Source organism: Anabrus simplex, chromosome 14 (assembly GCF_040414725.1).
Source record: "Anabrus simplex isolate iqAnaSimp1 chromosome 14, ASM4041472v1, whole genome shotgun sequence".
Taxonomy (NCBI): Eukaryota; Metazoa; Arthropoda; class Insecta; order Orthoptera; family Tettigoniidae; genus Anabrus; species Anabrus simplex.
Window position 1 is genome coordinate 42,695,299 of NC_090278.1, and position 18,014 is coordinate 42,713,312.

At 38.7% G+C, this 18,014-nt stretch overlaps 1 protein-coding gene across 4 annotated transcripts in view; it reads right to left on the reverse strand.

Moving 5' to 3' along the window:
• The window catches only part of hyd (E3 ubiquitin-protein ligase hyd), a 544,651-nt gene that overhangs the window by 316,465 nt on the left and 210,172 nt on the right, over positions 1-18,014 (reverse strand). For all 4 annotated transcript variants that reach the window (XM_067158035.2, XM_067158036.2, XM_067158034.2 and 1 more), the window contains exon 16: positions 16,047-16,169. In XM_067158035.2, the coding sequence (XP_067014136.2) occupies positions 16,047-16,169 (123 nt within the window). The remainder of the gene's footprint in view (positions 1-16,046; positions 16,170-18,014) is intronic.

Consider the following 18,014-nt stretch of genomic DNA (forward strand, 5'->3'; position numbering starts at 1 on the left):
CTGTACTTTTTCATGAAGGCTCAGTACAATGGGTACTCTATACCCCTGCATTATATCTTAAAATACAACTGCTAGAGTCTTGTTAATTGTAGGTTGTGTCTAGAGAGGCCTGAAAGTGTAAAAGTTATTGAGCAAAGACGATCTTATCCGAATTGTAAAAGTTAATCGTTGCCTTGAGTAGGCTGTAAGGGTTTGGGAGCATAGTATCCTTGGTAGAATTGTGGAGCATTGAGGCTCTTTTCTTTAAATGTAAAATATACCATTTTTACGTGAATAATCCCTGCATATTAAAAAAAAATTGAGGCATGAAATTGGGGTGCGGGTTTGATTTGCGTCAATGTTGTTAACACGCTCCTGGCCCGCCTAGTTTTCAATATTGGGTGTAAAGTTATGCTTTGTGTAACCACAGACGGAAGAAGACTGCCTCATGTCATATTTAAATGGAAAACAAATCAGACTTTTAATTTAAAACTGCCTTTACATTTTTTAAAACAGTACTTAAATTCAAAATTTCTCTGTCACGACAGAATGCGTCTTCCAGAACATGCAGGGGTAGCTTTCCGCACTTTCACTCACTTCGGTGTGTTGACAGTTTGTTTCATAGCTACTAAGTTTGAGTGAAATCGTAATTCTTTTGTACTCAGCGTTTTAAGGAACGCCACATTATCATGGAACAGGCGATGTGTGAAGAAGCAGAATCCGTGAGCACTGGCGATTCTCTCTGGCGATGACATTTGGCGAAACAGCGTGGCTCATAATTATAATCAATTCGTACTCAACGAACAATATTGTCAATGCCAATGAAACTGCATTGTTTTTTATGCCTAGCCCAAACAGACTTTTTAAAAGGAGATGGAGTCACTGTACTGCGTTGCAATGCAGACGGAAACAAAATACCTGATCCCCTCGTCATAGGAAAGTTTGATAAGCCACGATGTTTTAAGGGCATCAGGTACTTTCCGTACAAATACAAGACATCTAAAAATGCATACAGTACGGTAATCAAATGAATAAAGTACTTGCACAAGGGGAGCCAACATAGACTTCTCGTCTTTGAATTTTTCCTTTCGTTGAGTGAGGTTATGTTTGTCAGTAAGTTATCTAAGTGCGTTATTTGAATACGCAAATGCACCTTGCCGGATACATCTTGGAAATAGTTCTTTTTGATTGCATTTTTCCATCTTCTTTTCTTACCATTTTTCCCCACACCTGTTGGGTCGTGGGTGCGAACTGTGTCGCACATGTCGATTTGGCCCTGTTTTAAGGCTGAATGCCCTTCCTGACGCCAACCCTATATGGAGGGATGTAAGCACTATTGCGTGTTTCTGTGGAGGTTAGTAGTGTGGTATGTTATCTGAATATGGTGAGGAGAGTGTTGGGACAGACACATACACCCAGTCTCAAAAGTCAGAAAAATTAATCAGAAACTATTAAAAATCCCCGACCCGGACGGGAATCGAACCCGGGACCCTCTGAACCGAAGGTCAGTCTGACCATTCAGCCAACGAGTCGGAAAGTTCTTTTCTATTGCATTTGAAAGGTTTAAACTGTGAATCAATGCTAATTGCATGCAGTAACGGATCTTAAAATGTTTCTGACGTGGGAAGGGTTGGCATTTCTGAAGTACGAGTTGACGGTTAATTCAAAGTAACGTAATTCGTAGTCCGATTTTTGTGCCCCAACGACTTCGAATTAACGAGGTTTTACCATATCGTAAAACTAACATCCGAGTTCGCTAGTGTGTCTGTTTCAACTGTTTACATTGCACGGAAAAGAATTATCCACCACCGGTCGTGTTAATATCCACGTAAAGAAAATATCACGCGTGGAATGTATTTTAGACGTGGTGTGTAATGAGTTTGTAAGTAATTTAGAAGAGGATAGTGGTGATGCAAGAGACAACATATGTTTTGATCTACGGGGGATCGAGCCTAATGCAAGTTCAGAATAATGAAATACCTAGGCCTACCATACTTAATCATTTTCATGGCAAATATATTTCATAGCAGTGATAATGTACTTCTCAAATATGTTTAGGCAAAGCAGTTATATTCGTAGATTTACACGTTCATATTTGCGTAAAGACCACATCGACCTCTCAGAGTGATATGAAATGTTTGTTTATGCCAATGTTACTCCTTCAATGAAAGGAATTTTTGTTCACTTAATTTTTTCACAATGAACCTTTCTAAAATTAGGGTGCGGGGATTATTCGGGGGCGGGTATTATTCGCGTAAATACGGTATTTGTGTGATATTGATGGGTGCCTTTGGAAGGCCGTAACTTGTAACCTTGGGAGCAAAGTGCTCTTGAAAATTGTGTTTTAAATATCCTCTAAAAGAAATTGGGAGATTCCTCTCCTTGTCTATCCGTCCAAACGCAACAGAGGTGATGTAGGGACCTTGTAAATAGGGAACTGGAAGCTCGAATTTTGTAACTAACCTTTTCTAGGTTTTTCTGTTTTTGTAATTTATACAAAATTACCCCTGTACCTGAAATCTTGTTGTTTGTTAAAATTTAATATCTGAAAAGAAATATAACCTTTATTTTAAAGTTTTAAATTAATCTTTGACTATCGTAGATAGACCCATTCAAACCAGCACCTTCTTTCACCACTCTGTGATCCACGAAAACTTGGTAACAGTTATTATTAGGGATCTGTGGCTCCATTGGTCCTCCAATTTATCTGCCTGTGATTATTACCACCAAGGAAAATTTTAAAAAATCTTTTGTACAAGAAGAACCTGCACAACACACAAGAACCGAAGCATAATTTTCATCAGGAAATTACCCACATTCCTCAAAGTGAACTAGGCAATCTATAAATAATTTCAGAACAAGTGCCAAAAATGTGAAGAGAATGAAGTAATGAACTTCTTACACATGTTCGTGTTACTGTTGTATGGTTTATCTTTCCCCTCCTGACCTTGACCGGCACATAGCAAACAATGGATTGTGCGGAGTAAAGCATATCTGATAACCCTGAATGCCTTTCACAGTTCAGTCTGCAAGCCTCTGAGAAGTGATGTAACAGCTACACAATTCTCTATTGCAACTAGCTCTGTGGCTTTATTTCTTTATTATCAACTGAGTAATGTGATCAGATTATCTACATCCCGAAGTGATCATAATAAACGACAGGCACTAGATTAACACAGACATTTGAAGACTGAAGAATTGAAGAATTTGCCGTAAATGCTGCTAAAAATATCCAATTAAAAGAAGGTAGGTTGGACGACAATTTCATGTAACCAGAAAATGCCTATGTAGACGTGGATGTCCATAGTAAACAATGTTGTCAATCGGGAATGAAACGGAAAACTAACTTGACGACAGGAAATTAGGCCGAGAGTCTTCTTCTTCTTTTCCTACCGCTTTTCCCACACCTGTGGGGTCGCGGGTGCGATCTGTGTCGCACATGTGGATTTGGCCCTGTTTTACGGCCGGACGCCCTTCCTGACGCCAACCCTATATAGAGGGATGTAATCAGTATTGCGTGTTTCTGTGGTGGTTGGTAGTGTAGTGTGTTGTGTGAATATGAAGAGGAGAGTGTTGGGACGGACACAAACACCCAGTCCCCAAGCCAGAAGAATTAATCAGAAGCGATTAAAATCCCCGACCCCGCCGGGAATCGAACCCGGGACCCTCTGAACCGAAGCTCAGTACGCTGACCATTCAGCCAACGAGTCGGACTGAAATTAGGCCGAGAGTATATCACTGAAAACTATATGTTGAATAGTGTGTACTTACTTATTCTCAAGATGTAACTTATGTCCTAATGTATCTGCAGCATTAGTCTGTTTGAAGTGCCTACTTCCAGTGTAGTATCGACGCTGTGGAGTTGCTGGGGAATGCAGAGGGGAAGAGGGGGTATCGGTAGACGGAGCCTCATGTGTTGTCAGTATAGGAGGGGCATTATTTGAAAGAGCAACTATGGGGTCAGTATCTTTTTTTTGCTAGGGGCTTTACGTCGCACCGACACAGATAGGTCTTATGGCGACGATGGGATAGGAAAGGCCTAGGAGTTGGAAGGAAGCGGCCGTGGCCTTAATTAAGGTACAGCCCCAGCATTTGCCTGGTGTGAAAATGGGAAACCACGGAAAACCATCTTCAGGGCTGCCGATAGTGGGATTCGAACCTACTATCTCCCGGATGCGGGGTCAGTATCTAACGAACTAGATGGAGTCTTTAATTCTAAGGGTTTAAATATCTGAGGGACTTTACTATGGTTTGGGTTGACCGTATTTAATAACTTAGGCATTAAAATATGTAGCGGACTTCTGACTTCCGTGTCGTCATTAAGATTACGATCGTTATTATATATCCTGTCCAAGAAAATGTAAATACTCTCTAATTCATTCAAAAGTTTACCTTTGCCTGTATTCCTGATTATTGTGAGATCTTTTTCTATTGTAGTGAACTAGTGTCCAGTTTCCTTCATGTGGGTGCTCATTGCCGAGTATTTATTATGTTTTTCGGCATTGAAATGTTCCATGTACCTTATATAAAAGCTACACTCAGTCCGTCCAACATAAGATTTTTCACATTGAGAACATGTTAATAAACTCCTGAACCCAAAAATCTATTATTGTCGTAATTAATCTTATTATGATTAAAAAACATGTTTTGAATTGTGTTAATTGTTCGAAAGGCTATGTTCATATTATATTTACTGAATGTATTCGCAATTTGGTGGACTATTGGGCTACTATAAGTGAAAGTGGTGTACTTAGGTCTTTTTGGTTTGTCGGGTATGAGCTTCGTGGATTACTTATTTTCGATTTTGTGAATTAAGCGGTTTACCATCTCAACCTTAAACCCATTAAGTCTGGCTAGGTTTCTTATGTAGTTCAACTCATTCCTTAAGTTAGTAGGGAAAAGAGGGATTCTTAGTGCTCTATAAATTAAACTATGAAAAGATGCTTGTTTCTGGGAGCCAGGGTGTAATGAGGAATTATTTATAGTCATTGGAGAATGTGTAGGCTTTCTATATATTTGAAATTCAAAAGCGTTATTGGTTCGTGTAACTGTTATGTCTAGAAAATTTAAGGAACCCTTGTTGTCTTCATCTTCCTTAGTAAAACTCAGGTTAGGGTCGATATTGTTTAATTTTTCCATAATTTCGCTACATTTTCTGGTTACACGAAATTGTCGTCCAACCTACCTTCTTTTAATTGGATATTTTTAGCAGCCTTTATGGCAAATTCTTCAATGGTTTTTAGCACTTCACGACATACTGTGATTTTTATCCAACTTTCCAAGACGTCTTAATCTATACCACCTCCAATTCGACTACATATTTTCATCCTTATTTTAAATTTTGGCGTCAAACATGGGCAAATACTGTATCTTTTAACCGCCTCGTTCTTGTCCTGTAACGCCTTATTTTTTATATTCTGTTTTCCAAATGTAATATATATTGTTCAAGCTTTTTATCAAAACAATCCATTTCAGTGTCAGACATAGATTATTTTTTAAAAAATAATGTGCGACAGTTACTTTTAGACGAACATTTCAATTTTTCAAAGTGATTTTAGCATAAGGTCTGTTTTATTCAATATTTTTGTACTGTAAACATTTTGCATCCACAGTATTAACACTTGTAAATATTCTTCAATACGTTTTATGTAATTTATTATGACTCCTTAGACCATGTGTGTTAAGATTGATTGAGGCTGATGATGCCCAATAAACAGTGGTCGAAACATGTACCCTTCAAATTTCTGGTAATTTCCATGTGTATTTAACCACACAATAGTGGAATACATTGTACTGAATAGGTGGTATTAAAATTACTCCTTGTATAAACTTTGTGATTAGCTATTCTTCAATACGGAATAATGACGAGAATAATGGTCTGTAACATTCAAGAAGCCAGAAATCAAGTAAGTCTACAAAATACAGCACAAAAAATAGGACTCCAGGTATCATTTGAAAAGTGGGATAATGGTAGCAGGTCCACTAATATAAACCACATAAAATGCAGGAAAGTAAAAATGGTGAAACAATTTAAATGGTTTTGTTTGTCTGTCCAACCATTGTCCCATTTCTCAACAGGATTGGGTATGAGGTGACATGACGTCAACCTCATCAGAGAAATTCACGAGATGAAATGAATGACGTGGTATATGATAGAAGGAAGGGAGAGGATGAAACCCAATGCCGGCACATAGCCTAATCCTGTCGAATAGCACCAAGGGGTCAGCTCAAGGTTCAATGTCTTCATCCGACGGATGAATCACCAACAGCATCATTTGCCCTCACTCCATATGAGCACTGAGGAGAGGTTTGAAATTTAATCCAGACTCTTGGCACACCATCTAGTGATTATAAATTGTATACCGCCACCTCCCCTACCCTGCCGGCCAACATTCTGATGATGACTTTTTTTTTGACAAAAGGGGCATGAAATTGAAATAATAACCTATTGAATAGGTTGAACTACCTTATTTATTAATTCAATTTCATTGTGATACATTTCAATATGGAACGGAACATTATGAAATTTTTATATTTAAAAGGGACATCAACCGCCTAACCACACTTGCAACGCCTTAACGATCATTGCTACCAGACAGGCAGTGAAACGATTTAAATACCTAGGAGAAATTATAACATGCAACTTGGAAGAGAAACCTGCAAAGCAAGAAAGAACTAATAAAATGATAAAAGGTAAAAAATTAATACAAAAACAGTCTGCATACAATAAAAACAGTCTATCTTTAAAAAAAAAATTAAAGCATTACAAGACTGGGAGTTCAACCAGAGGTGATATACAGAAGCCAAACTCGAGAAACAGAATCGACAAAAACCTAAAAGTAGAGAGAATAGCAAGCACGTGTATAAATTTAAAAAATATATAAAAAAGATAGACAATGGTGGATAGTGTCAAATGAAGTGATGTACAGAGAACTGGAGCCCATCACAGACTATACAGAAGAAGATGATCCCTTTTTTGGTCACATTACTTCATATAAGGACACCAGATCGGGAGAAATATAACAACAAAAATGGAAAAAAATCATATCAACACACAACAGGGTTTTGTAACAACTGATGTAATTCACACTGTCAATACGTACTTGGGAAGAAAAAAATCTACATGTCATTTCCGGACATAGAAAAGGCATTCAACCATATCCCACAAAAACCAATCTGGTACTCGTTTTGGTCCCGTGGTATTCCTGAGGCTTATGTTTGCTGGGAACAACTCCTTTATAACACCACAAGTTCGGTCCAATGTGTCACCCAGTTGTTTAACATTAACTGGGTGGCTATTAATGTTAAGCTTTAACACTGTTGTTATTCAGTCTCTGCATGGACTATGTGACTGCTGGCATGGACTCTGCTTTTTGCTGATATTATACTGGCTAGCGACTTCTGGAACAGGCTTGGAACAACTTATCAACCAGTGGAAAGAAAGACCAGATACATACGGACTGCGGCTTAACCTCTCTAAGATTGAATACCTGGAACGTAGTACCCATAGTGATGGTACAATTCCGGGCAATGGAATTTCTCTTGCAAAGTCCTGCATCTTCAGATACCTAGGTTCTCACTTGCCAGCAGATTGTGACATGCTTCAAAATGCAGGAGCTCCAGTAAACATAGTCTGGCTTAAATGGCAGCAGGTCACAGACATTCTCTGTGATTAGAAGATATCTCTGCATCTGAAGTCAAAGGTTAATGAACTACAATGTTGGCCCAACTACACGACACTGTATGCACGCTATTATCCATCACAGGTTGGAGAGGACAGATGGAGATGAGTTGCTTACTTAGCTTTCTTCAGAAATTAAGGAGGAAAATTATTCAAATAACAATGACCAGTACTTCTGGTTTTCAAAACAGAAATAGAATCCAGAACTTCATTTGACATCAAGGACTTAAACCAATTTTGGTTCTTTTCCACCCAGCTGAACACACGTTCACATTCAGCATTGCTGTGCGGTAGAGTCAGAACAAAAAGCATCAGCCTGGATATCCTATCATACTTAGGAACACCATCAGCTGCACGAATGTTTATCAAGCGAGCCCATTTGGCATCATCTGTCAGATTCTCAATCTTAACAGTAGCACAGTCATCAATCTGAAGAACTACAAATTGGTTCTGAAGCACATTCATTGCATCCTCAATTGACTCACTTTCCTTCCTCAGCAGCAAAGATGAAAATCTGTCTATAAAGAATTCTACATAAGAAAAGTGGACATCTTCAATTTTTGAAACATCTGCAACCTTTGCATGTTTCAGTACTTTGTCATTAAGAGAGAACTTGTTAATATTATAATCACATGCTCTGCAGAAGTAACCCCTGGCAGATGAAAAGAATGTTGATCTCTATCATGAAGTTTTTACACCAAGTTCATTGTCTCAACGCCAATGACTAGCTCATCATTGTCTCTGATTCTCAATAGAATGGTATGCAACTTTTAATAAAAGGGAACATTTGATCACTTTTGGTTTAACAAATATGGAAAGCAGCTGCTTTAACAGCTTCGTCATTAGTTCTAGTAGTTCATTATTCTTTAGCACAGGAGTGTCAGATTTTGAGATACATGCAAATCTCTTGGCAACGACCAATTCTGACTCAGTAGCTTTCTTCTTTTCATGGTCTTTGGAACTACGAAGCTTGGCTTTTGGGATCGTAAATTATGTTAAACTAATAGTTGATGCACAGTGAGCATTAACAAGCACCTGATCTTTAAAGAAACCAAGTAGTGGATCCCAGTGCTGTAACAGCCTCTGCAGACAACTTCCTAACGATAGCTATCAATATCTTCTTCGTTTCCTTGTTGTGAAGCTTTTGGAATTTCTCTTACAACTGTTTTCAAATAATAGAAGATGTCAACTAATAGTTTATCAATTGTAACAGGCAAACTGCTTGCACCTTTCTCAGCAGCCAAGTTAATCAAATGGCATGAGCAACCCAGTACGAAGACAGATCACTGTGCTTCCCTTGAAACAGCAGCAGGTAAAGCTTAGCATTACTATCATTGTGCCCATCTGTAGCTAAAGAAAACCGTTCACGTTACATGTAACCAACGAGTTCACTTCTTGAATCTGTAGTCAATTCTTTCAAAATGTGCGTGGTTTTTGTATGTCCACAGCCCTATTATTTTTGTAATTTCTGAACCTGAAAACATTTTCCGAAACAGCACCACAATGATCGGCAGTAGCTAATGGGATATTATGTTCAATTAAAAATTAAGTGAACAAGCATTACGCTCTTACTATATTAAGGTCGGCTCCAGAAGAGGTAAAAAAAACAAATTAATTTTCTGACTGCCATCCTTAAATTTTGTATTGAAGATGTGTTTAACAGATTTAATGTGATTTACTAATTCTGTTCTTCCTCTGTGAGAAACGTTTATATCACACAAGTACATGGATCAGAATGTGCATGTTTCGCCTTTCCGTGATCGTACAAAACAAGAAAATTCAGCAGAACATGCCTGCCTGAAAGAGTGATAATATAGTTTCTTAGTTGAACTCATTATGAACACCACTAAAAATACTCAATCGTTCACAAATTCGTCACAGAATTCCACAAGTTTCAGAACTACCGCCAATGTTACTCTCACCCACACACAAAGCCTTTCAGCTGCTATGAAGCACGATGCAGTTACTAAAGTTGTTGTATATAAATTCACAGCCTGTTACTTGTTTGGGAACATCTCATTGAATGAAGTAGCAGTTGAGGTCGAACTGGTGAAAAGAGCACAGTCATAATTGATAATGTGAATATCGATACATTTGCTGGTTGAATTTCAAACACTGCATCTCCTATTACCAGTTACCATCAAAAGTCAAATCCGATTTGACAACAGAAAGCGAAAACAAGTGCGGATATTCAAAATCCGTACAATAACGCCGTTCATCCGTACAACCGTAACACACACTCAAAATCCGTACATTTTTCGGAAAAACAGGAATACTCGGCAGGTATGCATTAACATTGCATTTTTAGATGGCATCCTGAATACTGCCAAATGAAGGAAAGATTAACGGGTGAATAGTGTTTTTGGATATTTGAAGGTCTTTCATTTAACTGGCAATTTACACATAGAAAAGACACTACAGATACTTCCCTTCCCATTTAAACTGAGACGGATCGTATTACCTCTTCAGTAAGGCAACAGACCAGGAACTGAAAGTAGGAGCATAAAGCAATACCTATACCCATAAACAGTCTTTTACAAGAGGTGTTTCTTTCTCCAGCTTCACATTCACTTAGCTACCGACTTTGCACTTGAAGAACTACCATGAAAATACTGTACATAAAGAATTTGGCATCGAGCTCGTAGAAGACCTCCCTAAAATAACGTGAAGGTTCAGCCGATGACACGGTAGTAGTAGCAGCTAACAGAGCATGCTGAATTGAAGAGCGTTTTTTTCAAAACTCGACATTTGCAGCAAACATCATTTTTCGGGAAATGTGTTTTTTTATTTCCACTTAGAAGCATATGCATGAAACATTTCAAATTTTCGTCGATGTTAGTTCTAATAGAGACAAGCACGATGTCTGAATAGAACTTGTTGAAACTTAAGGTGGATGAGGTAAGATTAGAAGATAATTTTCTCAAGTTTTTTCAAAAGTCGATATATGCAAATATTCTGGTAAAATGGAACTTCACATTAATAGCCTAACTGAATGATATACTTTTGTTTATGGAATTATTTACTTATTTTTATTTTTGTTATTTTTTGAACAATATTTTTTGAAAATTTATTTATTTATTTATTTATTTTGGAGTTCCATTGTCATACATGTTTTAATATAGGCTACTTGGTATTGTAAGATTACATAATATTATTAGATTCTAATATACTGAGCATCAAGCAGTGTAACATAAAACAAAATAAGGTATTAATCTATAATATCAATCCTATTGTAATGAATGAACACATTAATATCACGCAGGTTAAATTCACGTCTTACAAAAAAAAAAGTCTGCTCCTAGAACTCATCAAAACACTTAGCCATCAGAAGGCTGTTACTTGTCTTCTAACACGACCCTGTAGAAATCCACAGCATCATCCGGTATTTCAAAAAACTTCAACAGAGCTTGAACATCTTTCTTCTTTTCTTTGCTCACCATATTTTTCTTTGGTAAAACAGAGGATTTTAGCAATACTTCATGGCTGGATTTCATTTTCAGAACTTCAACTTCCACTGGGTATGCGAAGTAGGTATCCTGTACTGATACGGAGACTCTTATGTCTCTTATTATATGTGATAACACGTTGACTATTCATTTTAAATGGCAACCTAAATCGTAGTACCTTCTGTGAACTCTCTTTTAGATCTTTGATTTCCCAGTCCCTGCTCAGAATTTTAAGGGTGCCATGCTTCTCTAAGATATCATAGTATTGTTTGGGAGACAGTAGGTTTTCCTGTCTTCTGTAAGATTTCTCAATTCTACCGAACACTCTGTCTGGAGCCATGTAGCTGTGTCCCCGAATAGGGAAGAAATGTAAGAAAGCAGTAAGTGTGACACTGTTTTTGTTTTGACTGCTACAAGAGTCTGAGAATAAATGTATCGTGGTAGGGCTATCTTTGTGCAGTTTCTTTTCCAGGTTAAAAAGAAAGTCCAATAAAGCCGAAGCAACTTGGTTGCAACCTCTTGAAGATTCTGTTTCTAGCCAAGTATAGAAAAATATGTCTTCCTTTCTCTGCTCCTTTGAGTGAATCATGATGCACAGATTGTATAACCACACTTGTCTAGCATAGAAAACCTCACTCACTGATAACTTTGGAATTGGTTGATTCTGTTGCATGTCAAAACATATCTTGATGACACCTGGGTTTTCTTCTTTCATTATTTGATAAAACCGCTTTGCACGAAGTTTATGCAATCTATAACTTGTCCTCAGTTCATTCTTCTTCTCTAGGCATGTTTCTGTCTTTATTTTCATTAGACTAATTTTACAAGTGGAGCAGGTATCAGTGTGAGGAGTTTTGAATGACAGATTGAAGCACTTAGAGAATATATACTTGTATTTTGACAGCGAGCACAGTTTCAATCCAGAACTTTTCCTTTCTTCACAGAATGTCTTCCACATCTTATTGACTGAGAGATATGACGGTAAATATCCTCTCTTAGACTTTCCTCTGCAATGATGGCTCTCTCTGCATTTATACCTTTTGATGTGATTCTTAATGGCAACCGTAATGTCCTTGTGTTCCTTGCCTGTTCTGTCACCACCTCGATTTTCCTTAGGTAACTTCCCAGTGTGATGAAACCTACTAGCCAGGTAAGATAATCTGTCCTTTGACATCCCAGAAATTCCTTGAAAAGTTGCAGCACAGACAGGAAGCATTTCACCAGTTTTCTTCCTAATGCTGTACTTCACAGAAACAGTTTTCTTCTTCCTAGCACTTTCAATGTTCACTACCCTGCGCTGAGGTGTGGAAATGTGCATATACTTCAAAAGAAACTTGTCTTGATCGATCTTGTTTAAAGAAGTCACATGATGATGGAATTCCGTGATATCTTTATAGCAGAGTTCAGCAGCTTTGCATTGTTTCATCGTTTTAGCTTCTGTACTTGAGGGCAAGTCTTTGAGTCCATGCATGCATTTAATATTAGGTTCGTTTTAAGTTCTAGTCGGCTTTCCAGTTACTCTCTTCTTGTATCTAGACTTTCTTCCACCGACACATTCCTGAACCGGCACGCCAGCTTCAGAATCTTCAGATTCATTATTCATACTGTTGTAGAGTGAAATAGTTCCTCACGCAGTAAGTTGCTTAAAACTTCTCAAGAAGTGAGTTTTATTCTGTCGACGACAATGAGGGCTAATCGCGGGAACATGTGGCATGCAGTTCCAAGAATACATCCTTTCAATAATGGAGTCCGGCGTTCCATTGTACCACAGAATAACACTTCCGATTATCCATGAGAATGCCACATGATTAATAGTCATGTCGACTCGCTTCAGGAAGAAACCTTCTAAACAAATGACATGGAGATCACCCAACTCCCTCTTGGGCGAGTTTCAAATTGACCACGTGGCAATTTCGTACCCAAACCACAGAGAAATTATGAATGTCCAAGTAAGGAAGGGTGCAAACATAGACTCAGACCACTATCTGACAAGAGTCAAACTACAGTTGATACCCCAAAGGTTCAGAAGGAAGCAAATAATTCCGAAATTTGATACCAGTCGGATCCAGCCATCTCTCACCGAAGAATTAGAGAAAAAGCAGTCCAACAATTGGCAGCAACTCAAGACCAAACTAATTGAAACAGCACAAACACTGATTCCTCTGCAGAAAAGAAAAAAACACCCTTGGTGGAACGCAGACTGTGAACAAGCCATCCAATCCCGGCAGAATGCATACAATAAGTGGAACAGCAAAAAGACCGATAAGAATCACAAAATGTTTTTGGCAGTCAGGAAAGAGGCAGCGAAATTAATCCGACAGACCAAAAGGAAATTCGAGAAAAATCAACTACTGGAAATTGAAAAGGACTTCGAAAAAAACCACACACGAAATTTCTACAAGAACTTCAAAACAAAGCTAACAGGGTATCAGCCACAAAACCTTTGCTTTATGAAAGTAAATGGGCAATTTGCACTGAACAATCAAGAAAACTGCACCGAACTTGCAAGGTATTTTGAAGAACTGCTTAACTGCCCAGAGCCAACACAAAGATTTCCACCGCAGGAACCTGACTTCACAAACCCAAATTCAGTACCACCGGTTGAAGAAGAAATGACCAGACAGATAAAACGACTTAAAATGAATAAAGCTGCAGGTGAGGATGGGATCATAGCAGAAATTCTCAAATCAGCAGGCCCAAATACTATAAAAGAATTCACCGGTATCATCCAAGAGATTTGGGAAACAGAACAAATTCCAGAAGATTGGAAAAGTGCACTAATTCATCCTTTACATAAGAAAGGAGACAGAACAGATGTAAATAACTACAGAGGAATCTCATTGGTATCTGTTGCCTACAAAATTTTATCTCAGTGCCTTCTCGATAGAGCCCAGCAGCAACTAGAACCAAAAATTGGAGAATATCAAGCAGGTTTCAGACCAGGCCGTTCATGTCCAGAGCAAATTTTGAACCTAAAGTTAATCCTAAGGCATCAGAGAATTTGTAGCAAAAATGTAGTTTGTACTTTTGTTGATTTCAAAAAGGCCTATGATTCAGTTGATCGTCAATCATTGTTTCAGATATTAAAAGAACAGGGTCTAGACCGGAAAACACTCGCAATTGTAAAAGAGACATTGACAGACACAAAATCTAAGGTTAAATTCATGGGGGAAATCTCAGACCCTTTTCCGATCAAAACAGGAGTAAGACAGGGAGATGGGCTCTCTCCACTACTCTCCAACTGCGACCTTGAAAAAGGTAATACAGGAATGGCGCAAACAGAAGTCTGCCCTCAAGATTGACCAACCAATCACTCTTGGTAGGGGCAAATTAGCAGTAGACTGCCTGGCATTTGCGGACGATCTGGCAATCTTAACTCGTGACGTTTCAACAGCCATAAACCAGATCGAACTCCTGAAAGAAACAGCGGAAAAAGTCGGCCTCCAAATATCGTTTGAAAAAACTGCAATGCAAACCACCCTGGTAGCTCAGAGTGAAAAAGCATTTATCAGGCAAGAACGTTCTATAGCATTAATGCGGTATGTTTTACACAAACGCAATTACTTTCTTTTTGTAACTCCTATTTAAACTTCACAAGATACACTTGTCAGCCAGAACATTATGACAAATACCTACTATCAATATAAACCCGTCCTGGCAATAGCAGCGTTACCCGAATAGGAATGACTGGTCAGACACTCACGGTGCATATAGAATCAGTGAGCGTGCTGTTCATGTGTAGAATGGGGAAGGTGCACAATCTGAGCTTGACCGAGGGCAGACTGTGATGGCCCGGAGTCTCGACTTGGCAGGTTTTCAAGGAGTGTCTTCAACAAGTGGCGAAACCAAGGTTAAACCAGGTCCAAACGTCAAACGGTTGGACGGCCACTCATCATTACAGACGTCGGACGCCGTAGGCTGGGCAGACTGATAAAACAGGACAGGTGGCGAACAGTGGCGGAGCTAACATCAGGCTTTAATGATGGGCAGAGTACAAGTGTATCTGAACACACAGTGTAACGAACACTAAGGATAACCCTCTGCAGCCGACGACCCATACATCTGCCAGTTAACATCACGACTGAAATGGATACGTGACCATTGTCACTGGACGTTGGCGCAGTGGCAAAGCATGCATGGTTTGATGAATTCTGATACCTTCTTCATCATGCCGATGGAAGAGTGCGAATCCGTTATCTTCCAGGGGAACAGTTCCTTGACACCTGTACTGCGGGATGGAGACATGCTGGCAGCAGCTCAATTATGCTCTGGGGAACATTCACGTGGGCACCCATGGATCCAGTGGAGCTAGTGCAAGGCACCACGATGGCCGAGAAATATCGTAAACTGGTTGCAAATCACGTACACCCCCTCATAATGATCATGCTTCCCAACGACAATGGCATTTGTCAATTTTTGAACAAGATAATGCGCCATGTCACAAGGCCAGGAGTGTGGCGGAGTAGTTCGAGGAACACAGTGGCGAGTTGCAATTGATGTGCAATCCGATCGAAAACAGCTGGGATGTGATTGAACGTGGCATCAGAGTTCACCCCCCAATCCCCCTCGCGGCTCGGAATCTACGGGAATTAGGTGACTTGTGTGTGCAGATGTGGTGCCAAATCCCTCCAGCAACTTACCAAGGCCTCACTGCTTCCATGCCAAAGGTAGACATACTGCCTATTAGGTACGCGGTCACAATATTCTGGCTGATCAGTGTACATGCTAAAGAATAATATCCTTCTCTTATTTGACAGCTAGAACAAAACTTGACAATATATCATGAATATCATGCGAACAGGTATGGGTAGTTTGTAGCAATGTTAGAACTACTAAACTGAGTACAGGGGAGTGTGGGGGAAAATATTCTGTTATTTTCAGGCATTTTATATATAAGACTATACTGTCAGCAATCTACAAAAATTCACTTTCTAACTCACCAGAAGATCGCACTGCTGCGGTTGCTCGCCGCATCATCTCGCGCAAGCTCACCGCTCGAGAGCCCAAAGCATTGGTGATCACATTGATGGACTCAAGCCCAGAACTGGTGTTGGTGTTAGCCTCTGAGAGAAACATATGACAAAAAGGGGGATGAAGAAAACACTGAGAAAATATTTCAAAGGCACTCCCCCTTTACTTGCAACTGCTTTCATTTTCAATGACTACTCAAAGTATTGAGTGTTGAAAAGCAGCAGGGACAATAGAAAGAATCATGCATGGCAAAGAACTAACAGTCTTCCCTTCATAAATTACAAACTAAAGTTCTAATTTTTAGTTCCAAAGTCATCAGTTCTAAAACAGACAAGTAAGCAATAACAATAATTTAATGCATTTATTTTTATGGAAGTTTTATGACATACATTTTCAATAAATGGATTTCAAGTCAGTGCTAGTCTTATATCAATCAATCAATCATCTTTAAAAACCAACTGTTTATTCGCTTCCACAAAGTTTTATTTTATATTTATACAGATATTTTAAAAGACATATTCCAACTAATTTGTAAGCAGAATAAAGAATTGCTCAAGCTTATTTCACAGCAAGATTATGTGCTACCCAATCTCTCTTAACCCATTCAAGGCCAAACCCGTATATATACGTTATTGAATGCCATGCCTCGTCCGCCAAACCTGTATATATACGTTTTGGTGCAGTGTGTACTTCACTGATCTGACAAATGAACGCAATATAATGTCATGCTTTGAGATTCTGCGGAAATGCTCAAAGAAGTTCTGTACAGAATGTATACCACTCCATTTCACGTGTTTTGAATGTGATCTGGTGTTATTTCAGCTTTGCTGGAGTGGAACATGTTTCCCGCTAATGTGTAGCCATCGTGGCGACATTCATGTCTTGTTGACGAAGAAATTGAATGTTTCCTCATAAATAGTGATTCTGGAGAGCTATATTTTGATAATGAAGACGGAGAATATATAAGAGGTGATATTGAACTAGAAGAAAGTCCGAGACAAAGTGGTAATGATGAACCTCATGCGGAATTGTCACCCCTTCCTCAGATAAATACTTTTTTACCCAAATGTAAATGATTATAATACCAGTTCTTGAATCAACAATTTTATATTATATTTCATTAATAGTATCACCGAGCAGAGTAGTCGCGCGTATTAACATGCTACGTCTATGGAGCCAAGCTCTGCACTCGGCAGGCGAGTGGGTTCGAACCCCACAGTGAGCTGTCCTAAGAGAATATGATTTTTTTCTTTTTGTGTGGTTTCCCTTTTACACTCCCAAGCAAATATTGGGACAGTTCTTATTCATAAACCAGAGCCGATTCCTTCCACTTCCTTACTCAGTTTCGTTCACCATTACTCATTTCATATTCATTATCTTCTCAACTGTTTGCACTGGGAAGGGCATCCGGCCATAAAAATAGGGTGTAAAATATAATCTCACTTCATCTCTGACCCTGTATAGGGTTGCGGGGCTAAGGGGACAATATCCATTTCATTAATAGTATCAGTAAATAGGTATCTGTGAAAGAGATTGTTCTTTACATAAAAAAAAAAAAAAAAAACCCAGCCTGGTCATCAAAACTCGGCAGTGAAAAGGTTAAACAGAGTACTGAATGTGCTGAAAATTAATTACTCTCCAATACGTGATCCAAAGTGTTGTTGATTGAACTAGTAAAGACTTCCTTTTTGCATTGAGTCTTTATGTATGCACAACATTTTTAGAATAAGTAACTGTCAACTTCAAATAACCATGTTGATTACATGCAATTATGGATAAAATAATGAAAATTATCCCAAATTATCAGTGTTGTTCATAGAGACTTGAAATTCTTACTGTCACAGAACTAAAATTACACAATTTATCTTAAGAGTTTTTGAAAAAAATCATTGCATAACCTTTAAATGGCAAGCTTGAAGATTTGCTTAATAATGGAC